The 23825-nt window shown below is 56.8% G+C and overlaps 2 protein-coding genes across 10 annotated transcripts; one reads left to right on the top strand and one right to left on the bottom strand.

The window, feature by feature from the left end:
- Positions 1-470: 470 nt before the first annotated feature.
- Positions 471-8427, top strand: FAM131A (family with sequence similarity 131 member A). Of its 9 annotated transcripts, XM_054581424.1 has the most exons (8): positions 498-629; positions 1808-2216; positions 2879-3021; positions 3426-3472; positions 5218-5311; positions 5563-5745; positions 5925-6041; positions 7382-8427. In XM_054581424.1, the coding sequence occupies exons 2-8, from the start codon at positions 2191-2193 to the stop codon at positions 7849-7851; spliced, it is 1080 nt and encodes a 359-aa protein (XP_054437399.1). In that variant the 5' UTR covers positions 498-629; positions 1808-2190; the 3' UTR covers positions 7852-8427. The 9 variants fall into 9 exon arrangements, with proteins under 9 accessions (XP_054437442.1, XP_054437399.1, XP_054437426.1 ...); XM_054581467.1 differs by lacking the exon at positions 1808-2216 and having other exon boundaries at positions 471-538; XM_054581451.1 differs by lacking the exon at positions 5563-5745.
- A 594-nt stretch (positions 8428-9021) lies between these two features.
- CLCN2 (chloride voltage-gated channel 2) lies at positions 9022-22962 on the bottom strand. The gene is made up of 24 exons (XM_054581391.1): positions 22778-22962; positions 20411-20567; positions 20130-20261; positions 19664-19792; positions 19443-19576; positions 19271-19348; positions 19110-19188; positions 18875-19000; positions 18692-18776; positions 18500-18601; positions 17614-17698; positions 17314-17469; positions 16863-16932; positions 16500-16610; positions 16069-16282; positions 15623-15756; positions 15203-15375; positions 14965-15079; positions 14668-14741; positions 14383-14442; positions 14207-14245; positions 13927-14031; positions 9787-9873; positions 9022-9656 (listed from the first exon to the last, which is right to left on the bottom strand). Exons 1-24 carry the CDS (start codon positions 22847-22849, stop codon positions 9462-9464), a joined length of 2712 nt encoding a protein of 903 aa, XP_054437366.1. The 5' UTR covers positions 22850-22962; the 3' UTR covers positions 9022-9461.
- Between the last annotated feature and the right edge of the window lie 863 nt (positions 22963-23825).

Consider the following 23825-nt stretch of genomic DNA (forward strand, 5'->3'; position numbering starts at 1 on the left):
GGTTTGGCCCTGGAAGTGGATGGTGGTTGGGTGTCCTCGTTCACTAGAAGGGGAGAGGGAGACATAACTGTGGGGTACTTAATAGAGTGGACTTGGCTGGTTTCTCCGTCCTATCAGAATGTGATCAAAGCCCCTTTTCAAGGAGAGGGTCCTGGGTTTCAGGCTGTATAGCTGGGAAGTCCTTCATGGTTAAAAAGGTTTCATCTATAAAGGGGTTGGATGCAATGAAGTCTTCGGCCCCATACAGTGCTACCGGCATCTTGGGCCCAGTGAGTGCCCACCTGTGTTAAGGGGTCGTTCTGCAGTTGGCCCTGGGAGCACAGGACTAGCTTCCGTACTCAGCAGCAGTGCTCGGCTGCCACTGCGTGGCCCTGACGCCGGCTTGGCCCCGCCTGCTTTGGGTAGTGACGCGATGGCCACGCCCCCGCGCTGGCGTCAGCGGCCCGGTTCCCTCTCCCGGGAGCGGCAGCGGACGCGGCTCCCGCCCCTCCCCTCACGGGTTCTCCCCTCCCAGGTGGCGGCCGCGGCTCGACCCTCGGTAAGCCGATGGCCCGGGTCCCGAGCGCGGGCTAGCGTGCCTGGGTGCCCGGCCATGGGCTGTGTCGGCTCTCGGAGCCCGGCGGGTCAGGGTAAGAGGCAGAGGCCGGGCACGGGCTGGGGAGTCGGGCTGCGGGTTCCTGGGCCGCTGGTGGGTGGGGGCCTTGAGGAAGGGGCCGGTATCGGGAAGGAGGAGCTTGCGCCGGGGAGGCGGGCCAGGCAAGAGGAGGGAGCGGGCTGGAGCAGGAAGGGGGCTAAACCAACTGGGGTTCAGTCCCATGGCCTCCCTGCTTCCGGGCTCTGCAGGGTGGACTCGTGTCTTCCGCCTGCATTCCCACCGCTGAGGGTGACAGGAGACGCTTGGCCTGGGGAGAGGCTTGTCGACCCTCTCCAGCCCTTGGTGACTGGCTTTGTCCACCCACATACACACCCCACTCTGCCTGCACCTCTCCTCAGGGTGCTGGGAGTGGCCCCAGGCTGGGAACCTCCTGCCTTCTCCAGCTGTGTCCCAACCCCCTTAAGCCTGCACACGCTAGCCAAGTACCCTACCAGAGAATGCTTAATTAAACCTTACTCCCCACTTCAGAGTCAGATGGGCGATGTCGGGGACTGAGGCCTGACATGGGCACCTGTGAGCAGCTGATCACCTCTCACAACTCTTTTAGTTCCCTTCCCCCACTTTCAACAACAAAAAATCACCCTACCCAGTGGAGGGAAACAGGAGCCCAGAGAGAGGCAGGCCATCGGGTCTTCCTTCCTGCAACTGCTGACTCTTGCTTGGGCCTTGGTTCCCATGGATGATGCATGCTGGGGCCTGGTTTTAGTCCTGTGCATCTGAGGTGGCCAGCCTACTTTACTCCAGTGTCATGGATTCCTCCAAGCCTAAGGCCAGGTAGGAACTTACGATGTTGAGGGCTAGGTTTCGAATGGTCCTGGGCTTTCAGGGCAGGTGGTCAGTCACACAGGCCTTAGTGTGGTTGGTACTTGAGGTTCCTTGGAACTAAGACTCAGAGATTAGTACTTTCCTTGGGTTCCCTAGAGGAATTCTGGGATTTGTAGTCCTAAGTTAACCTTACGGCTTTTGAAGCTGAGAAGCAGCAGGCTACTCTGATCCCCTCTGGCCCTGTAAGGCTTGGAGTTCAGGAAGTCATTCCCTCCTGTAGTCAGGGGAGAGTTTGGCTGACCTCAGGACTGGCATCAAGAGGCCTGATTAGGTACCAGCTGGGGCCAGGGATGGCCTGTAACCTTGTGTCTTCCTTCTGGTTGGTAGCATTTCTGGGGACCACCAGCAGGCTGAGGCTCAGGGACAGAGACGGCTGCTCCAGCTAAAGGTCAGTTGTGCTATACATTGCCTCTTGGCACTGTCTAAGGGATGGGCCTCAGCTTGCTGAGCTCCACAGAGCTTGGCTGGGCCCCTGGCACTCCCACCTCCTCAAAGCCATGAGGCAGGAGTGTTCTCCTTATGCGACTAGGAACAGGTTCCAAGTGGGGAGGGGACTGGCTCAGCATCCGGAACCAAAATAGGAATAGAACTGGGAGCTGAGCCTGGAGCGGTTCTGGGCTTTTGGTTCTCTGCATCAACACAGCCAGCATGCCTATGATTTCTGTGCTGGGAAAAATGTTCCTGTGGCAGCGTGAAGGGCCTGGAGGACGATGGACTTGTCAGACAAGTCGCAGAGGTGAGACCAGGGACCGTAGATGTAGCATGGGAAGTGATGGGAAGCTGCGGAGTAGGATACTCAGGTGGCAAGAAGAAAATTATTTTGCTTCACCTATTGGGAACCAGGCTGAAACAGGCACAACCAGGCTCGGGCCAGGCAGGACATCAGGAAACAGCCATGGGGGACTGGGGCGAAAGAAAAAATCATGGGTTTGCCAGAGAAGAAGAGTAAAGAGCTGCATATCAGCTGAGTGTGGCAAGAGGAAAGAACCAAGAGAAGGAAAGCAGCAAGCCTACAAAGGGTCCAAGATGGTGGTGGGGAGGGGGACAGCAACGGCCGGGGACGAATGAGGTGCGCTTTCCAAGAGGAATGGGGAGGCTGAGAAACCGGAGAAGATTCAGAATTTATCCAAGTTTAGGTGTCATCCTGAGGGTTTTGATGGCGAAATATATTCAGTGAAGGAAGGTGGCCAGTGGCTGCCACAAAACGGCCCCAGGACCCTAAAGGTTAGGGGCAGTGCGCTAGGGGCTTTCAGAGTTGTGGAGAGCACCAGGTGGTTGCTCATAGTCTGGGAGGTGGGGGAGGGGTTGAGGAGGAATGATATGGCAACACCGGATGAAAAGGAGAGGGATCTTGGCAAAAGTGGGACCCAACTGAACAGCCTTTCCCCGACTCCTCAGTGGCCTCGGACCCCGCGTGGGCTGTGGAGTGGATCGAGCTTCCTCGGGGCCTCTCTCTCTCTTCTCTGGGATCCTCTCGGACCCTCCGAGGCTGGAGCCGGTCCTCTCGCCCTTCCTCCGTGGACAGCCAGGACTTGCCAGAGGTGCTGGGCCCTGGTGTTGGTTGGGGGCAGGGGGAACCGCATCCACATGAAGGGGATCTGTATCCCCCACCCCCGCCTCGCTAGCCCGTTTCTGGCTCCCTTTGCCTGTGAGCGGAGGCGCTATCCGGCCGGCAGGAAGGCCGCCCCCGCCGGTCTGCTCTGCTCGGCGTCTTGCCAACGCCAGGCGGGCTGCTTGCGCCTTCGGCGCTGACGTCAGCGCATCCCGGGCCATATCCCGGGAGACCCTGTTGCATGGTGATGGGTTGCCAGGGAAACATACACCTTTTCTCTGGGCCTGGGCCGCAGCTGCGCGGAGTGCTGGCACGGATGGCGGCGGCTGGGGGGAGTGAGGGGAGGGAGGGAGAGCGAGCCAGGAAACACCCAGCAGGTGCTCCTCCTTCCAGGCCCGGCCAGAGGCTACCGGCGCCACCCTGGGGGCCCTGTCAGCCAGGTACTGAAGGGGAGAGACGGGGGGGGGGGGGGGGGGGTGCTGAGGTCAAGGGGCAGCTGGAGCCCCTCTTGTGAGGGGTGGGGACTGATAGAGTAGAACTAGGCAATGCAGGGGAGGGGGCCTGGACCTCTGACTCCATTCATTCGTTGAGGCAAACGTTTGCCTGGGCTTGCCAAGGAGCACAGAACCAGGCGCAGGGAGGAGATGAGAACCCAGGTGAATCTGACTTAAGCCCTGCCATTCTTGAGATCCTTCAGGAGAGATGCAAGGATAGTGCTGGGGTTGGGTGGGTTTGAAGCAGACACAGAGAAAACTGTGGACTAAAAGCACAAATGGAGGTGGCACCTGAGTCAGGCCTTAAATGGCAGGGAGCATTTTGCCAGGCAAAGATGGCATTTGTAGCCCAGGGAAAAGCTGGGTTTCTTTGCCTGGAGGAAGGCAGGAGGGCTGATTGCTGACAAGGAAAATGGAGCAGTGGGTCTTTACTGGGCAGGGGAGGTCAGTGGTGGATCGCAAGCAGGCCTGGAAGGAGGCCGGGGCTCACAGAATTCTTCAGTGCCTGGCTGTGAGCTTGCACTTCATTGGAAAGTGGAGGAACCCAGAAAAGATTTTAAATAAGGGCATGTTGTGACCAGATGCACTCCAGGAAAATTGTTTACATCTATACCTTGCCTTGCTTATTTCAGCCTGTGTATTCTGAGAGGTTGCTCTGTATCAGGCACTGTGCTAAAGGTGTACAGCAGTGACCAAAAGAGACTGAATTTCTGAAAGAGCTTAAGACCAGCGAGGGAGGCCAACAAGAAATAAGGAAACACGCAAAACAGACCATAATTACACAAAAGGGATACATTGATAGGGGATGGTGACTTGTTACAGACTGCGGAGGGAGGGTGGGCCACTGGTAGGGTGGCCAGGAAGGCTTCTCTTGAGAGAGCGATATTTCAGCCAAGACCCGAAAGATGAGAAAGGGCCAACCGAACATGGGAAGGGGGAAGGGCAACACTTACACAACATACTAGGCTGAGAAAATAGCATGGAGGTGGAGGAGCTTGGGGGACCACCACTGTGTTGATCTGGGCAAGGGGCATTGAGGGCTTGAGGAAGGGCCGTGGCAAAGGAAGGAGGTAGTATTAGAGGCAGTTTGGAGATTCATCATTACGTCTTAACAACAGGTATGGGTAAGGAAAGCTTACGATAGAACCGACGGTAATGCTGAGGTTTGGAGCCACGCTGAAGGGGAGAATAGTGGGGCGACGCAAAGGAAGGAGGTCTGGGAGCAGGGCCAGATATGGGGAGAAGCTGTTGGGTTTGTTTTTGGTCATGCTGAGTTTGTGGCCCTGGTAGGCTCTAGAAACAGTTGGAATGTGGGTCTGAAGATTGAAAGGAGGAGGGGGCAAAGGAAGGGGACTGGGATGCTGTATCCTTTTCTCTTCCTCTTTTCTCTTCTCAAAGACCCTACTCCATGGCTCTTCCTGACCTGCTTTCTGCCCCTCTCGGAGGTGGGAAGGTGGCGGGTTAGCTGCAATTCTGCTCCTTTGGACCTGCCCACATTCCCTTTGCTCCCTGGGAGGACATAGTTTGCTGGTCCTGGCTTCTTACTTTCTTACATATCCCAGCAGCCATTGGGACACACGTGCTGCCCCGGCATCCCTTCCCAGCTCCTGTATCCCCTTGATGCTTTGGGTGGGCACGTGGGAGGATACTGCTGTCAGAGGAGCACTCACCCTCTGATACTGTCACCCAAGGTGAATGTTGGAGACAGAGTCGCGATGCTGCCCAAGTCCCGGAGAGCTCTAACTATCCAGGAGATTGCTGCGCTGGCCAGATCCTCCCTGCATGGTATGCACCCCCCTCCCATGCCTCTGGCCATTTGGTCCTTTCTTCTCCCTTTTGCACATGTCCTTGGGGATTGTATCCTGTGAGCTCGTGCTGCTCTGTCCCTTTTCTTCTCCTTCTCTGGTGAATCCCAGCCCCCTCCTTCCCCACAAAAGCACACGTGGACCCTCATTACCACCACCCTTCCACTCCCCCTCCAAGATGCTCCCCGGCCCATGCTCTTACCAGGCTTTCTGACTCTGCCCCACCTCCAGGTATTTCCCAGGTGGTGAAGGACCACGTGACCAAGCCCACAGCCATGGCCCAGGGCCGAGTGGCTCACCTCATTGAATGGAAGGGCTGGAGCAAGCCAAGTGACTCGCCTGCTGCCCTGGAATCAGCCTTTTCCTCCTATTCAGATCTCAGTGAGGGTGAACAAGAGGCTCGCTTTGCAGCAGGTGGGGGACATAAAGAGAATCAGCCACACTTCTGTCATAGGGACGCCCTCTCTCACCTCCTTGGGCCCGATGTGGGGGTTGGAGTCTTTGCACATCCCTGTGTCTCCCCTCTCCTGTCTCCAAGCTGAGCCCTAATCTTAGCTCGCCTCTGCTAATGAATTCCGTGTCTTCCCCAACAGGAGTGGCTGAGCAATTTGCCATTGCAGAAGCCAAGCTCCGGGCGTGGTCTTCAGTGGATGGTGAGGACTCTACAGATGAATCCTATGATGAGGACTTTGCTGGGGGAACTGACTCAGGTGAGGGACCATTCCATGCTAGTGCTGCCGTCAGGGGTAGAACTGCCCAATAGGCCCTCTGATTCAGAGCTCAGCCTTTGGAAGGGGAGATCCAGAACATCCGCAGCCTTTGGGAGGAGAGCAGAGAGGGGCAGACTCTGTCCAGGCAGTCCTTGACCTTCCACGGGCCGGAGGGCTGCCCACCCTCATTGGTGGACAGTCAGCGGGTGGAAAGGCAGTAGTTCCTTTCTTACAGGTGCTGAGCCTTCTGTGCCTGTCTGTGCAGTTGGGCCTTTCAGTCCTCAGGGGGAAAAAAAAAAAAATTGCCCAGAGGCCTCACTAGCACCTTGTGTGGCACCGTGTCTCTGGGAGGGGCTGCTGTGTCATGTCTCTGAGAGTCCTCAAGGCAGCCTCCTGGTGGGTGGAGGGAGCACAGATGGACCACAGTGCAACAGCGTAATGCCTCACAGGGCTTTGGCCCCAGGCAAACAGGAAGCCTGCTGGGCCTGGACTGCCCGCAGGGCTGCTGGCTCCAGCTCAGCATCCTCCTCGCATTCCAAGCCAGTGGGCCTTTCCCTCTGCCACCGCTTGCGGAGGGGACCCCGTGGGGCTGTGCAGCTGTGTAAGGCCCTCCTTTCACCTTCCATTCTCAGGGCCACAGGGCGGACTTTCTCTGTGGTTTCTGGAATCACGGCCCCCAGGCCACCACCCTCCCCACCCTTTGCCTTTGAAGATTGCCTCCACACGCCCCCACCCCTCTAGCTAATCAACAAGTTCTCTGAGGTGGTTAGTACATTAGAGCAGTTTGGAGACTGCTGCTGTGGTCCAGAGGGCACTGACTTTGGATGCCTGAGACCAAGACGGGCCTGAACCGCAGTGTTTTTGTTTGAGTTCCAGGCCTGTTTTGACCCCTGGTTTAATGAGAATAACTTAACATTTATCCAAGGGCGCTGCTAGCCCATGTGGAATCTTTGTGCAGATTTGAAGAAGGCACTCCTTTCTCTGGTGGGCACAGCCCCATGCCAGGGCATGCTGCTTGATGAGCAGAGTGTGGGCTGCATTTCAGCCCTTACTGCCTTGGACAGGCTCCCCTTGTGCAGCGAACAACCTGCACGTATGGTATCCCATGTGGTATGCTTTCTTACTGCACGCCAGACTCTGTTCTCTCAGCACCCCCATAGGTAGGTATATTAGAACCCCCAACTCAGCGTTAAGGAAATTGAGGTAGAGGTTAAGCAACTTGCCTCAGGTTCCCTGGCTCGTACTCACTATCCTCAGAGCTGTGTCAAGGTAGAGTGGGGAGAATGTGGCTTCCAGGTTGGCCTACCAAGATGGCTATCTCCTTTTCTCTTCTCTGACAGACATGGCTGGGCAGCTGGGACCCCACCTCCAGGACCTCTTCACTGGTCACCGATTTTCTCGGCCTTTGCGCCAGGGCTCTGTGGAGCCTGAGAGCGACTGCTCGCAGACCGTGTCCCCAGACACCCTGTGCTCTAGTCTGTGCAGCCTGGAGGATGGGTTGCTGGGCTCTCCGGCCCGCCTGGCCTCCCAGCTGCTGGGCGAAGAGCTGCTCCTTGCCAAACTGCCCCCCAGCCGGGAAAGTGCCTTCCGCAGCCTGGGCCCATTGGAGGCCCAGGACTCGCTCTACAACTCGCCCCTCACAGAGTCCTGCCTTTCCCCCGCGGAGGAGGAGCCAGCCGCCTGCGAGGACTGCCAGCCGCTCTGCCCGCCACCGGGGGGCAACTGGGAACAGCAGTGGCAAGCTTCTGATGTGGCTTCTTCTGGGGTGGTGTCCTTAGATGAGGATGAGGTAGAACCAGAGGAACAGTGACACAAATCATGCCTGGTGATGGCATGTGTCCCCTGGCTGCTGGTGGGGGCAGAGCCTCAGTGCCCAAGCGTGGGCTTGAGGCTTCCAGCAGAGCTCCAAAGCCTAGAGGGCTCCTTGGAGCACTCACTCCTCATTGTGTGTTTTGCATGAAAGTGTCTAGAGAGGAGGCAGGGACCAGGCTGGGGGCGCATGTCCAGCCCCCACTCCTGGGGTTTGCCGGGGCTGCCCGGGGCCCCTGGGGCATGGCTACAGCTGTGGCAGAGTGATGTCATGTTCTTAAATCAAAAAACGCCACATATTTCCTCCTCTGATGGTGTGAACCCCCGAGGGGACGGTTATGACTGGGCTGTGTGGGGTAGAATTGGAGGGAGCCTGGCCTCCCCCTGCCCCTCCCTCTGCCTCTCTCCTCTCTGCTTCTCTCCTCACCTCCAAGTTCATGTGCAGTGCTTGATAGAATCACCCCCACCTGGGGAGCCTACGGATTGAGCCGTCCCCAGGGCCCCTCTCCCAGCTGGGCTCGTGCTGTGCTTCACCTCTCCATTGTCTCTAAATCTTCTTCTTTTTTCTAAAGAAAAAGAGGGGTTTTGGTCTATTCTTTCAGTCGATCTTCTCTGGGAGGCATTGGAATAATGAAAGCATGTACCCTCCACCCTTTTCCTGGCCGCCCTGATGGCTCTGGGCCCTTTCCCAGCCCCTTGCAGGATGTGTGGGAAGGGGCCGGTGGCTGCCGGCCCGCCAGGCTGCTGCATTCACCCAGTTCTCTTTAGGGTGCAGTTCCTGCAACAGGGGATGGCTCTGGTTGCTAAGAGCTGTGGCTTCCATGTTCTTCCAGCGAGGGCCACCAGGGGGCCACACGGGTGGCCAGGCAGTTGTCCCCTGATGCCTGAGCAGGGCAGGAATTGTGCCAGCGGGTGACAGTCATGAGGGAGTGTCTCTCCTTGGGGAGGAAAGAGGGTAGTGCCTTTCTTGGCTGAAGGGCCAAAGCTGGAGTCCTGGGGGCAGCCAGGGGGTTGATGGCCACGCAGCGGAGACCCCTGCAGATCCTGCGTTCCGTTCCGTGGAGAGCCGGCTCTGGAGTTTTATGGCCACGGGGGTGTGGGTGGCTGCAGATTTCGGCCTTTGAGGTTTTGGCAGGTAAGAGGGCCCAAGGTAAGAACACGAGCTGATGGGCACAGGCATTCTATATATAAGTGGCTCATTAGGTGTTTATTTTGTTCTATTTGAGAATTTGTTTTATTAAATTAATATAAAAATCTTTGTAAATCTCTATATACATCTGGTCATTGGAGGTTCCAGTATAAACCCATCTTAGTTCTACCCCTTTCCTCCTCAAAGGGGCAGCAGGGGTCAAGCGACCCCAGCCCCATCCCACCGGGGCAGTGCCGATCTTCCCGCCCTTGCAAGGGCCACTTGCTGCGGGCGGGAGCTGGGTCAGAGTCCAGGTAGGAGGGACTGGGAGAAGCCGGTGCCCCTGGCCTGGAAGAGGGGCTGGGGCCCCAGCCTTTGGCTGTGGCTGCCTCCTGCTTTCCCAGGGCAGAAGGCACAGCAGGGCTGTCGGGCTCAGGTGGACAGCCAAGGCCCCCGCCATCCCAGGCCTCCCATTGAGGAATTCACTGGCACTTGTCGTCACTGTCAGAAGGGCTGCCCTCACGGGGTAGGCCGTGGCGGGAGCGGGGCCCCCAGAGTGCATGCACTTCAGTGGTCTCTGTGTCACTGCTGCTGGTGGCACTGTCACGGAAGCTGGCAAGGGGCGGCCGGACTTTCACACCCTGTGCTGTGACAGAGCCCTCAATTGCCTTCCGGAGCTGGAAAAGGGAGAGGGTCAGATGGAACTCCCTGTTCGGACTCCTCCCCAGCACTCCCCCCAGGTGAGCTAGACAAGCCTCCATGCCTTTTTGGAAGTGGAAGTGGCTTTGACGGCTGCTGTCATCTTACCTCCTTTAGTGTGACGATTCCAATGAGTCTGCCAATGCTGGTGACATAAGCATGGTCCACTCCCAGCAGTGAGAAGATGGTGTGAGTCTGCAGGGTGGGGAGAAAAACACTGGACTTGATGCACAAGGAGGGGGGCCCAGGGTGAGGTGTTGGCTTGGGGGGAGGGGTAGAAGGGGTGCCACAGATGGTGGGGGGAGAGGGAAAGACAACCAGAGGGAAAAGAATGAGAATGTACAACCAATCCTCAGAAACTTGACAGTGGGAATCTTTACATTGATGGAAAAATGGACAGAGGAAGGATACTTCATCCCGCGTTAGAAAGGATGGAGGAGAGAACAACTGTTCAAATGCGACACCTAATGACTGGCCAGGCAGCCAGCTCAGCCTTACATTGGCGTTTAATTTCAGCCCTGTCAGTATGACACCCACTCCACAGGACGGGCAGCGTGAAGCTCAGTGGCAAGGTGACAATGCTCAGGGTCCTCAGTAAGAAGTGGCCCTCCTGCTCGGGGTCACTTGCCAGCACACTCTAGAAGGAGGAAGCACTGTCCTAGTGGTCCCATGCAGATGTCTGATTGGTCATGGACATATCCAGGAGGAAAGTTCCACACGCCCCTTTTTGGGGGTACAGGCCCGGAATCCTGTTCTCACCTCACCTTAGTGGCTGACACGTGCTTCCCCTTTTGCTCTCAGCTGGCTGGTCATTTAAGGTACCCTGCACCCGGGCTCCGACCTCCCAATCTTGGCCTGCAGCACTCTGTGTGTGTTTCACACAGTGTGCTTTTTCTGGGGGGCCGAAAGCATCCCAGGTCCTTGAGATGCAGCTTCCAGTCCAGGGCGCATGTCTCCCCATCCCCCGCCCATGTTTTTCTTGCTTTGGGCCCTCCCCCAAGCTTTCAAGTGTAATCACCAAGGGTTCAGAAATTGTCAGCTAGTTCCCCTTGTGCTCTAAGTGGATTTTCTCGGGCCAGATGTCTTGAAAAACACTACTGACTCAGCAGTTCCTGGAATTTTTGGCCTATCATTTATCACACTGTTTTCAGTTTACTTGTAAGCCTCTTGGCTTAATGCTTGAATCAAAATGGGCATTAATATCCCAGATTCTTGAGTACCAGTTACTCTGAAATGGTTGTAATTGTCTTAACACTTTAAAAATGTTTTCTTATATAGTTGCTGAATTTTTTAAAAAAGAACTTACAAAACTTCCCTAAGTCTCTCCTTCTAAGGCATGACTGCACTTATAAAAGGAGCTAGATGTTCAGTTTCAGCACAAGCTTCTCTGTGCTCCTTTACTACCTGTGTCATAACTGTCGTGCCTTTATCAAGTCCCTTGAATCCTACGTGCTGCTAGTTTTCTTGAATTTCCTCCTCTGATCTCATAGGGAAATATATCTTTATTATAAGATTTCCTCTTTTAATAATCCCTGGGCCTTGTCTTCTTATGTTTAATGATCCAACTCATCCTCTCCCAAGGATCCTATTAAATCATTCCCCTGGATCTCCTGTTCCCCACAGTCCTAACCAGCTTCTCGCAGGCTACAGGCCTTTTGGGTTTGCAAACCACTTGTCCCGGGCAGTCAGCAAGCCTTCCTGATCTACTTCCTGAACGTCCTGGCCGTCCTCCCAGACTCCCTCACCGTCTTCACCAGGATGGGCTTGTAACATCCTAACGGGTCCTGCTTTCTGCCCCTCTTCCAACGATTTGGCTTTGCCACCCTATCAGCTTTCTCAAACTTGAGTCAGAGCCTGAACTCCCCAGAATGGACCATAGACCCTCTCCAAGCCCACCACAGCCTGTGTGTCCAGCCTCAGATTCCACCAGGCACCCCAGCTTCCAGCTCACATAGTCACATATCTTCTTCTGAAAACATCAATTTCTTGCACATTCCCCTCATTATATCATCTTTTAAAGTCTCCTATTGTTTGCTTCTAAGTATACTGGTAAGTAGTAGGAGTAATTTCTAAAATATGTTGAATACTTACTATGTGCTAGGTACCGTTCTAAGTGGTTCACATGTATCAACTCCTTTAATCCTCAGAAAACCCTGTGATGTAGGTACTAGAATCCCCATTTTACAGATAAGGAAAGTGAAGCACCTAGAGGCCAAGAAATGTGACAAGGTTGCACAGCTAGCTGACACGCCGCAGAGTGAGGATTTGGGTTCAGTGCCGTCGGACCCAGTGTTGGCACCCTAGCTTCCCCCACCTCCGCCCACTGCTTCTCTGTAGGCGGCCTCTGAATGAATGAGGTACTTGGCTGATATGGGGATCTCCAGTTGCACAGGTTCCTAAGTAGCCTCCAGTGTGTTCCCTTGACCCTCTGTTCCGTTCCTGAACTTAATTGGGCTACTACTTATTGACTCCTCAGGCCTGCAAGGACATTTTGAATTCTAATCTTTAATGTTCTTATCACTTCTAGTTCTTTGTACTTTTGTTAGTCGGTTCCTCAAAGGCTTCTTCTCTTCCTCTGATTTTTAAGTTTGTAACAAACACATACTTTGTTCTTTTTCATTTTAATTTAATTAGACACCAGGGAACTCACTGGAGGGCCTGCATTTCTTGGGCTCAGGAACAGGCAATTCTGACGGGCAGAGGGATAGCGTGGCCCTCTGAAAGAATACTGGCCCTGAGGCCAGGAATCTGGGCTCCAGGCCTGACTCTGTTATATTGACTCAGGCAAGTGACCTACTCATTGCCTCAGTTTCCCCATATATTACAAAGGTTACATTCACAGGCTTTGGGTCAGACAATCTTGGTTTCCAGGCCTGGCTCTGCTACATACTAGCTGTGTGACCTTGGCTAACGCACTTAACCTCTCTGAGTCTCAATGTCCCCATCTATAAAAACTGGAATATCACACTCTCTCTCTTACAGTCTGGTCGTGAGAATTAAATTAAACACGAACAGCTTAGCCCAGTGCCTGGCACATAGCAGGCACTTAAAAAATGTCAGCAGCGTCATCATCTTTATGTGATGTCTGAGGACTAAGTAAGGTGATGGAAAAGCTTTAGAGGTCTTAGGAAGAAAGGCTTTCAATAAAAGCCAAATATATTTATTCTCAGGCCTCTTTTATTTTTTCTTGCAATTGCACTGCAGTTCCCCACTCACTTTGACCCAAGGTCTTTACCCAAAGGTTTATAAGTTCCTTTATTACTTTTTTGTTCCCCGCCCCCCTTTTGTCTCCTGTCCTTCCTGCCCAGGCCCCTGCTTGTCCACACTAAGCTGGCTCTTTGGCACAGTCTTCACCTACACTGGCCGTCCCAGCTGCAGACCGTTGCTGCTCTCCCACTGGCCCCATCCCCATGCCTCAGAGGTTTGCACATTAAATCTGACAAGTTAGCTAAAACACCCCTTGGCTTCTCCTCTGGCAGTCTGCGGGGCGTGCCTGCACTCCCTGCCTTCACTTGGAAGTCTGAAGGTGCCCAGTGATGCCACTGCCCCATCCCGGGCTGCCCCTGAGGCCGTCCTCCTCAGGGAGCCACCGCCCTCCTCTAATGTCAGCCTTGCCCACCACCAATCTGTCCACACTCAAGTTTCCCCCCATTTCTGCAGGCTGGCGTTGCCCTTCTGCTGAGCTGTCTTCCTGTGTCCTTACCAGTTTTCCTTTGACCTACATTAAGTGAGACTTTCTGGGGTCTGACATTCCAAGCCCCCCACTGGGCGTTTCTCATCTCTGTTTATCTCTTCTCTGCAGTGTCCCAACCCCTACTTGGATGTTTGTTAGCTTGTTTATTAGATTTTCTTATCCTGCCTCTTTCTCACCCATTTTTTTCCGCGTGGGTGTATCAGCCTTGTTGGGAGCTGGCAGCCTCCCTCCTAGCTCTGACCCTAGCCTGGCCTTCTGGCCTGCACCCAGCTTGAGCCCTGTCTTTGTTGCTGCTCTGGTCCAGAGCTCCCTGGGGGGCAAGGCCGAGAAGAGGAAAAATGATGCCTGATTCCACCACAAGCAGGAGGAGGCGAAGGGGACCTGGCTCCTGGCCTCCCCTCATTTGAAATAATGTGTTTAAAAAACATATCAGCACAGAGCGCACTCTCTGCTGTCTTTTCCCCCCACTAGCTTGAGTCCTAACTCGTGGGAAAACCTAGATCCCCATCCTGTGCTCCTGAGAGCCCAGGCCAGCCCTGCATTGCTGGGCCTACCTTGTGCAAAGAGGTCCGCTCCACCAGCTGGAAGGGGGCAGGGTCAATTTTGCAGTCGCTGAAGTTGACAGGTTCGTCTAGTTGCTGCTCCTCCCACTCCAGAATCTGAGGGTATGAGACTAGGAGTGTTAAAGAGGAGGTGCGAATTGGCCCTCACCTCCCTGAAAGCAGGTCCGCCCTTTTTTCTTACCCCGTGGCCCCTCCCCTGGGAGACAGAAACTAAGATAATGACTGAACACATCCCAGAAGACACAGAGTCCAGAGTCCAGTCACACCTTACCTCTTCAGGGGTCATTTCGCTTTCCAGGTCTGAGTCACTCTAGGAGAGAGGGAGGGAGGCTGGCACCTGGGGCTGGGGATAGGGGGTGTGTCCCCCGCCCTGGGAGAGGTTTACCACCTAGGCCCTGGCCTGCCCTGTCTCATGCTCCTAAGCTGCAGAAAGTAGTGGGCACTTACTGCCACGGAGATTCGGACCCGCTTCAGCTTGCGCTTGTCGCATGATTCTGACTTCTCCAACTTTGTTAGAGCCGTAAGGGAGAGAAGAGGGATGGATGTTATAGGGAAGAAGGGGGTGAGGAGAGTGGTGGAGCCGGGACAAGGGTCCGCTGCGGGGACAGAGCTGGCATCGGGCAGAAGGGCAGGGAGAATGGAAGCAGGTGCTACAGAGCTAGTGGAGAGGTTATCTCAGCAGCAGAGAGAGCTGGAAAGAAAGAGCCAGATGGAGAGGCTCCAGCCACTCACCTCCGAAGCAGCCTTGGGGGGCGGACTGCCACAGAAGAGGCTCCTGAGGGCGATGCCAGCCTGCTCCACGTTCCCTGTGATCCCAAACACAAGGCCCTAGGGCAATGCCATCTCTGTGGGGGAGGGGAGGAGGGCGAGGGGGGAGGTGTCCTGGTTTTACCCCTGGTCCATGCAGGAGGCCTCTTAGCTGGGATGTGCCCCAGCCGAAAGGTGCACAAGGGCCCTTCTGCAGTCTCAGAGGCTGGACCCCGGCTCTGTCGGAGGGTAGAGGACGGTGCCAGTGGGCGCTGGGCTCACCTGGGGAACTCTCCCCGGGGCTCATGGAGTTGCTGGGCCCCCTCTTGAGAGCAGGCTTCAGGGGCTTGTGAGTCTCCCCTCGGGCAGCAGGGAAGCCTGAGTCCTCTGTGTTCACCTGCATAGGCAGAAGGGGCCGGTGAGCCTGTGGCCCCAGGATGCCTCTGGGTCACCCACCTGATAAGCCTACACAGCAACATTCAGGAGGAAGTTTATGTGACTGTGTAGGGCGCCCCCTCACCTGGAAGCGGACGGAGGTCTCGGGGCTCGGGGTGCTCTCCTGATCAGGTGGTGGAGGAGTCTGGGCAGCTCGACGCTCCTGCATGTGGTGTCGCCGGCGGGCTGGGCTCAGCTGGGCCCCCAGCAGGGCCACCACCTGTGAGCGCTCAATGGAGCCCAGGAGGATCATTGACTCTGGAGAGGGTAGGCGGGAGGAGTCAGGAGCTGATGGCGAGGCCCCCTCCCCAGCTCCCAGCCTTCTCCTCCACTCGGAGTGGGGTTTTGGACAGAGGCCACACACCAGAGGGAAAGCCCTCACTGGCCAATGCTGGCCATTCCCTTTGGGACCAAGGAGACTCGTCCTGAGCTCCTGTTCCCTCCCCCTTCCTGAGCAGGGACCCTGGGAGACGTTCACAGCATCTGGGGCCCCTGCTGGTCTCACCAGAGGACTCTACTAGGGCCAACATGCGGCCCTTGGTTCTGTGCAGTGCCAACCGCAGGTCCCGGAAGGTGCAGTTGAGGGCCACGTAGGGAACATCTCGCACCATGATGTCCTCCACTCGAACCCGGTACTGCCTGGGGGCAGCGAGAGGCACTTGGTTTGTGGTCAGCATGCAGCACTACCATCCCAGGGCCATAAGGAAGGCCCCAGAACCCACGGGGACAAGGGCTAAGGGCCAAGGAGTACTCCCCGACTTTGTTCACATATGGCCGCGCTGGCCACAGCTCCGCCAGGGTGTGGCCAAGGGGAGCTCAGGCCAGGAGGGAGCAAGGTGGCGGGTCTCCCAGCCTCACTGACTGAGGACCTTGCTGGAGGAAGATGTGAGGGGGCCCTGGGACACCTTCTGCCCTTCACCCACAGCCCCTTTGTCGCCCAGCCCTCCGTACTGGTGGCGGCCCCAGCCCAGCTCAGGCAGGTAGGGCAGTTTCTTGATTCGGATGATGCTGTCATAGAGGGAGGGCTGCAGGCTCTGGGCAACGGCGTTGGCCAGGATGACGGCGATCATGACAGGCAGGATGTGGGCGATCTGGCCTGTCAGCTCAAACACGATCACGGCCGTGGACACTGTGTGTGTCACTGCTCCCGCCAGCGCAGCCGCCCCTGGGGACAGCCACCTTTAGTCTCCTCAGGGTGCCCAGGGGCCAGATGACCCTCCCCACCCGAGGACGGTCTGTGGGTGCCGTCAGGGCTGCTCCTGGGAAATGGGTTTCTGCATGGGAAGGAAGCCTGGTTTCTGCCAGCAGGGGGCGCCAGAGCCTCAGGCCCTGGGGCCCCACGAGAGGTCTTCCCAGGACAGGTGGGGACCTGGAGCACTCACCCACCACTGCATAGCCCCCAGGCACAATCCTGTAGGTGCTGCCGTCTGTGTGAATCCCATCTGGAAACCAGGCGGCCATGCTTTCACCCACCAGACGCCCAAATGCTGCTCCTTCAGGGAGGGGCGTGGGAAGAGAAACAGGTAGTGGAGGGGGAGGGTAGGGGCACTAGGAAGAGAGAGGATCAGAGGGTGGGGGAGGGGCCAGTGGGTCATTCAGTGTAGGGGACAGTCATGTGGGGGTGGGCATTGGGGCTGGGGCTGGGGCTGGACCGAAACCCACTCCCAGGCAGAGAAGGAATAGCCAGGGGATAGCCGGAGGGTGGGAAGGATGCAGGCTGGGAGAACAGGCAACTGAGGACTCACCAATGACAAAGACAGGCATGAAGGCCCCACAGGGCACTGGGATGGTGGTGGCCAGCGCAGACATCCAGAACTGCAGGCAGGAGGCAGTTCAAACAGGCAGAGGTGCCACCTGACTCCAGGCAGCCCCAGCTCCACCCCAAGGAGCCTTCATTGTTTGTCTGGTAATAAACCTCCCAGTTATCCCAGAACCCCCCGGAGGTGCAGGGATGAGGAATCCTGAACAAGATGACTCTGGTTCAAGTTCTCACTTTGCCACTAGCCATGTGATGCTGGGCCAGTTACAACCCCTTTATGTCTGAAATTCCCATCTTTAAAACAGGGGGACTATAGTACCTTTCCACAGTGCTGTTGTAAGACTTAAAAGAGTTAATATACGGTAAGTGCTGAGAACAGTGCCTGGCTCCTAATAAGCCTATGTAAGCATTAGCTATACATGTGTAAGGAGCCCCACCTTCATGAGAATGAAGATGACCAGGGTGAGGAAGACATTGGCACGTGGTGGGCTCCAGGCCTGTGAAGTTCCGGGTGGCTCTAACTCCTCCACCAGGCCCTGGCGGACCCACGTCCGGTTGTCAAACAGAGTGACCAGCGTCTCTTTCTGTGAGAGCTACAGGTGAAAAGGGTGCCTCAGGCTGGGGAACAGACAGGATGAAGGGAAGGGGAAGGGACCTATAGGAGAGCAGGGGCTGTTGGCTTTAGAAGGGAGGCATCCCGAAGGAAAAGCATACATTCCTGCTCTGCCTGGGGTTACCTGTCCAGCCATGAACTGTCCCAAGCCAGGGGGGAAGGTCAGAGTGGAGATGAGCAGGGTCACCAGAGCCGGGAAGAGCAGGCGTCTAGAGATGTAGGTTTCACAGCATCAAATGTGGGCGGTGCATTTACTACAGACTGGTGAGAGGCTGGGTGCCCTCACATACCTTAGGGCTGAGGTCACAGCAGAGCCTTGGCTCTTATACAAAACCACACAGTTTTGAGAGAAGGTCCCTTTTGCTGTTCATGAGATGATGGCCCCAAGGGTGATGGCCATCTGGGGTTATCATGGGCCCAAACAACTTTCTGTTGACTCCTGACTCCCTAAGTGGGTAGCAGTAGCGGAAAGTCTACCCCCCCAGCCCTCTTTGGGACACCTCTGAGCTGTGTCTCCTCCCCTTGCCTCAGAAGCCCTAGCTTAAGGGCGCACTGCATGAGTGAGGAGAGGTTTCTGCCTCTGTCTGTTTCTCTGTGGTGACTTAGACTGAAGGTCAGTGCTAGGGAAGGAAGCTGGGGTCACTCATGAAGTTGGCTGAAGGTGCCATAGGGAGCAGGTTCAGTTGGCTGCCCTTTCCCTGAAGGACATTAGTCCCAACAAAAGTCACGTCTCAGGCCTCCCCACTCCCAATCTTCAGGGCACAATGGAGAGAGCTGTGCTCCAGAGATAAAATTCAAAAGTGCCAATTTTCAGGTAATTCACATAAGAGTCAAAGTGTTCAATCCATTTAGAAAACACCATTGGCTGATTTTCTCAACAGAGTGCCTGATTTTGACTGGGCCACTATATGCCAGCTCTTCTGTTACCGCCCCCCACCCTCCCATCGCCACCCCACTGTGACCCTCACACAACCCAAAGCAGCCTAGAGAGAAGCCCAAAGCCAACTCACTTCTTCATGAGGAAGCGGTTGATGGTTTTCTGCTTCCTCATCACCTGGACAATCTTCCGGTTCAGGTAGACAAAGAGCGCTCCCCCGAAGCCGCTGGCAATACTGGAGAGGGAAAAAGCATCATCGTAAAACAGGATCTTCTCCCTTTTGCTTCCTCCTCTCCTACAGGCCCCAGCTCCCTCAGCTCCTCACCCAATGACAGCAAAGGCTGGCAGCTCCTGGAGGTCAAAGGGAAAGTCAAGCCGGAACCGGGTTTTGAAGAGAGCAGTGATGGTCTCTGAAGGGAAGGCAGAGTAGCAGAGGGAGGCAGGGGTGGCGTGGAGGGCCCCCCCTGAGTCATCTCAGGAGCCCCTTGCATCCCCAAGGCTCCCCTACCTTCATCACGGTTCCAGACCGCCAAGACCCGGAAGATGAAGGCACTGAAGGTGGCAGCAAAGAAGCCCCGCCAGTAGTTCCGCACCGCGAAGAAGGTGGAGGTGACCTCGATGCTGAACAAAACGCCTACAAGGGGGCAGGGAGAGCTCCGCATGAGGTTAGGGCCTTGCCTCAGGACCCAGAGCCGGATGAGAAGAGCAAAGGAGGCGGACTGGGGGCTGGACTGGCCGCCTACCTCCGATAGGCGCCGCAAAGCAGCAGCCCACTCCCACGGCACAGGCAGCAGCCAGCATCTCTGTGTTCCGGGATTCGTTCTGTCCAGAGTGGTGAAAAAGGGAGTTGGCTGAGCTCAGCAGCCCAAGCCTCTCCTCTGCCCTTCTCCAGGGTCCCCCTTACCTCATAGATGCCCCCAAAGAGGGAGAGGAACTTGCTGAGCAGCGCTGCACACATGCTTGCGATATGCACAAAAGGGCCCTGAGGGGTGGGGGCAGGTGATGAGTGGGCAAAGGCACACCCTGACCCTGGCCTGGCTTCTTCCTCCCTGGGAGGGACCTCAGCCTGCAGTTACCTCTTTGCCAAGGGGCATCCCGCTGCCCAGGGCACAGGTCAGCCCGATGACCTTTGCTACAAAGGTCTTGAGGGTGAGGTATTCCTTTAGCACCACACCCCGTAAGATGGTCTTCATCTCGGGGATGCCGGACCCTGGAGAGTATACAGGCCCAGGGGAATAGTTTGGTGTGCCTGTTTCAGGAGGTCCCACCTCTGCCCTCCCCTCCTCTCCTACAGTACCAACAGCCTGAGGAGCCAGGATCTGTGTGAATCCAGCTGAGAAAGTGATGAGGACGACAGGATAGGTGACCCAGGCCAGGTATTGAAGCAAGAGGCTGGTGTTCAAGCCCCGAGACATCCACTGCTGAGCTGTGGGGACAGGATGTGCTGCTGCACCCTGAGGTGCACACCCAGTCCCCGCCTGGCCACTGGGACATACTGATATGAGACACTATCCCAGGGCATATCACCCAGACTCTGGGTACAAAGGGCCCTAGAGAGAGGGCTTTCAGTGGGATGGAGATCATTGTAGGTAAGAAGGTCGGCTGGAGAGGGGAGGCAAGAAGTTGTAGCCTGTGGGAGTGGCGGTGATTATGTCTAAAGATGGGCACTCAGGCTGGCTGAAAGCCAACATACTTGGACAAGTGTGGCTTGGAGGAAGCAGACTGGTGTTTCTCAGCCCTCCCCTGCCAGCGCTTGTCCTTACCCTGCAGACAGGCAGCGATGGCATAGTCCATGGCCCAGCTGACGAGCGCCATGACGAGCCCCAGCAGGACCAGGAAGATCCAGTCTTCGCCAACCCTGGACACTAGGAACTTATGACAGCGTACTGAACAGACTGGGAGCAGGGAAGGGAAAAAGGAGGAGGTTGATACCAAAGGGCTCCTATCCCTGCGTCCCCCAACCCCACAATGGGAAGATGTAATGAATGGCCTCTGTGCCCTCAGAACAGCACAGCTGGATCCCCTGCCCCAACCCAAGTCTCACTGCGGCATCTGGCACAACGGCTTTGTCCATATTCCAGGAGCTCTGGGAGAGCCGAAGGGGAAGACGGGCCCCTCCAGGGCTCGGGCCCTCCCAGGCGGATCCGAGCAGCCTCCTCTTTGGCAAAGGCCCCAAGGTCCTGAGTGTACCGGCCATACATCTGAGCAATGGGGAAGATGGGGTTAGAAGCCCTGCATGCGAGCTGAGAGGGGATTCAGGGAGGGCTCCTGGGGTCTCAGCTCCCCTTCTCCCAGCCCCCATATTATGTGGGTCCTCTTGAACCCACAGGTCCCACTTTGGCTTGGGGTGTGGGAACAATGCACATTGCAGACTGTGGGGACTGTCCTGGCCAGAGTGATGGGGACAGCCAAGGTACAGGGACACAGCTCTGGGGGTGGCAGAATAATCAGTCCTCTTCTCACAGGCCTGAAGGGGGGGGGCACTGAGGAGGAGTGGGAGGGAATGCCCCAGAGGAGGAGAGATGGAAAAACCTAAGGCAGCCTGAAAGTGGGAGGAGGGAAGGTCAGAGACTAAGGGATGGTCAAGGGCATCTGGGTAACAATAAGGGCCTCAAGGAGCTGGGGGCAGCTGAGCTGGGCCTAGGAGCTGGCGGGGCCTCAATCCTTATCACGTTTCTGCTGGGCTTCTGGCCTGTGACCGACTCAGCTGTACCCCTTCCACCTACCCTAATCCCCTTGTTTCTCTTCTTCATCCCCCCCACCCCCAAACACACACACAAACACCAGCCTGCCAGTCCAGCTGGGAGCGGAAAGTCTCTCTGGATGGGTAGGGAGTGCTTGGTGGCCTCAGCCCACTCTGGAGCTGCCCTGAGTCCAGTGGTGGGTTGAGGGACAGCAGAAACTGATGGCTGGGCTGTGACTGGGGATGCTTGGGGTGATGGGATGGGAGAGTTTCCGAGCCCTGGCTAGACCTGCCAAGCTGGGCGTGTGTTGGGGGGTGGGGAGCAGTATATTCCGGCTGCCACCCGCAGAGCTTTGAGACACAAAGGGCTCCTGTTGGGGCTGGGGGGGGGGTGCGGGAGGAGGGAGGGAAAGATAGAGACAGAGAGAGAGATAGAGAGAGCATGGAAAGGGAGGCGAGGGAACCAGAAAGAGGAGAAAGAAGGGGAAAAGAGAGGCCTAGAGAAGGAGCAGAGAAGAGAAGGGAGAAAAAGGGAGGAGGGAGGGAGAAAAAGGGAGGAGGAAGGGACAGAAAGAGAGTATAAAGAGTCAGACACAGTGTCAGAGTGGGAGGTGAGCCTGTGAGGGAAAGACAAAGGAATCGGGAGGAGAAGGGGGAGACTGGAGCAGAGAGTGCCCGGGAGAGAGCTTGACCCTGAGAACTCATACTAGAGATAAACACCAGGCAAAGGAGATAGGGATGGGACTGGTGCAACATTTCAGGGCCAGGTGCCTGGCTTCCTTGACCAATACCCCATTCTTGGCTTTTGTACATGGACAGACACCTCCCACTTTAAAGGAAGGCTTCCCTTGACACCCGTGCTCTACCCCCACCCCTGCCACCTCTCCCTGTCATCCTGTTTCATCCAGTTACTCCCTCTCTTAAACTGGGCACCTCCCAGCCTCAATTACAGCCCGGGGGCTCACTCCTCCAGGAGAGATTCCCTCCCTGTCTCCTTCCACGGCAAATTCCAGGACCAGCCGTGCAAAAAGGAGCCCTTCCCTAGAGGTTAGGTTCCCCACTCCAGTGACACAAGAAGGGGCTGGCATGACTCAGCTCAGAACCTCAGGACCCCAGCTTATAATGAGGTCAAGAGACACCCCTGGGGTGGGGAGGGGCTGGATACTCAGAGTAAGCACGGATAAAGGTCCTAATTCACACGCCCACTTAGACAGAGGAGTTCCTGCCAATGCTGGGTTGCCAGACTGAAGGGGTAGACGGGCTGGATTTGGGTCTGACCATCTTTCTATACACACTCATGTTTCTGTGTCTAGCACAGAAAATGCACGTACTGGGGATAGAGAGGAAATGTTTTGGATGGTGGAGATAGGAGCGTAGAGAAAGTACAACGGGTGTGAGCGGTGCTGGGGAGGGGTAGTGAGGTGCTGAGACTTGGGCCCAGGTGGTCGGCGGGGAGGAGCACAGAAACGTGGTGGCGGAGGAGGTAAAGGGAAGGACACCTGGGACAAGCACCTGATCTTGTCCTCGCCGGTCCCCAGCCTAACCCAGAAACCTGCATGCAGCCTGTCCCTTAGCCCTCCAGCCTCTCAGGCCCTCGAGCCTCAGTTTCCCGAGCTCACAAAGGTCAGGGAACGGATTAGGATAGGCCCCCGGTCCTCGCCCTTCCAAAGGTATCCAAGAGCAGCAGTCCGGAGCGCACCCATCTGGGCTCGGCTCGGCTTCACTTACCAGGGTCTGCTCATATTGCAGCGCCCGCGGCTCCATCCCTTCCTCCGCCGCGGCGGCCGCTGAGGCCGCCATCTCCGCGCACAGCCCTCCGGCCTCCGGCTGCGGCTCGGGCTCTGGCCTGGACTCTGCTCCCCGCCCGCAGAGCCCGCGCCGGCACCCGTCCCGTCCCCGCAGCCCGGGTGGCCGAGTGCAGAGCCTCCCGCTCGCGTCCCCTCCTCGGCGGGCGGGCCGAGGGCGGTGCCCTCGGTGCTGCTCCGCCCGCCGGCCCATCCACAGGGGCCGGCCCAGCCCGGTTGGGGTCTGCCTTGGGGACGCCTCGCAGGCTTGGGAGAGGCGGTAGAGGGCGCTTGGAACGCGCCAGCCCCGGACCCCTCTCCGCGGAGGCTGAAGGCAGAGAGGGGCACCGGGTGCCACAGTGGGGGCGGGTCCGCTGGCACGTGGAGGGGCCGGGCGGGTCTGCAGCTCCAGGCTCCCCGGCCGAAGAAACTGGAGACACCGGAGCTCAGCAGGGCCTGGGGCCAGGGACCGCAGAACCGTCTAAATCAGGCTCATCAGGCCCTAATCTTTCTCTCTGGGGTAGTGCCGTCTCTTGCTTCTCCAAAGGGGCCAGCGGCTCAGATGCGCCGCTGCTCCGTCGGGAGTGAGAAGCAAAGCTGGGGGGACTCGGAGGGGCTCCCTAGGTCCAAGGTGGGGGCGATGCTGTGACCCTCAGTCTTTCTTATCCTCTCCCTTCCTCCTTTTTTTTTCCCCCTCCCGCGGCTCTCCCAGGGAAGTGCACCTGGAGCAACCTGGACTGCGGGGTGTGAGGGAAGGGGGGCGGGGTGGAGGTGGTGAGGGAAAGAGTGAGGCCAGAAGGACAGGAGATGTAGGTGCGGAAGGGGCCCCTCCTGAGAGCCGGGAGTGGGGGGTGGGGGACAGGTAGCTTCTTCCTGGCAGGGCCCAAGGAGAAACCCGAGTAGCTGCTGACGTCTCGCCGCCAAGGGGGAATGGCCTGACGGGGCTCTTGGTTCTCTATCAAGGTCCGGAGTAGGATAGAGCGGAGGGTGGA

The sequence above is a fragment of the Pteronotus mesoamericanus genome, unplaced genomic scaffold (assembly GCF_021234165.1).
Source record: "Pteronotus mesoamericanus isolate MK-2021 breed Mesoamerican mustached bat unplaced genomic scaffold, CSHL_Meso_final contig_116, whole genome shotgun sequence".
Lineage (NCBI taxonomy): Eukaryota > Metazoa > Chordata > Mammalia > Chiroptera > Mormoopidae > Pteronotus > Pteronotus mesoamericanus.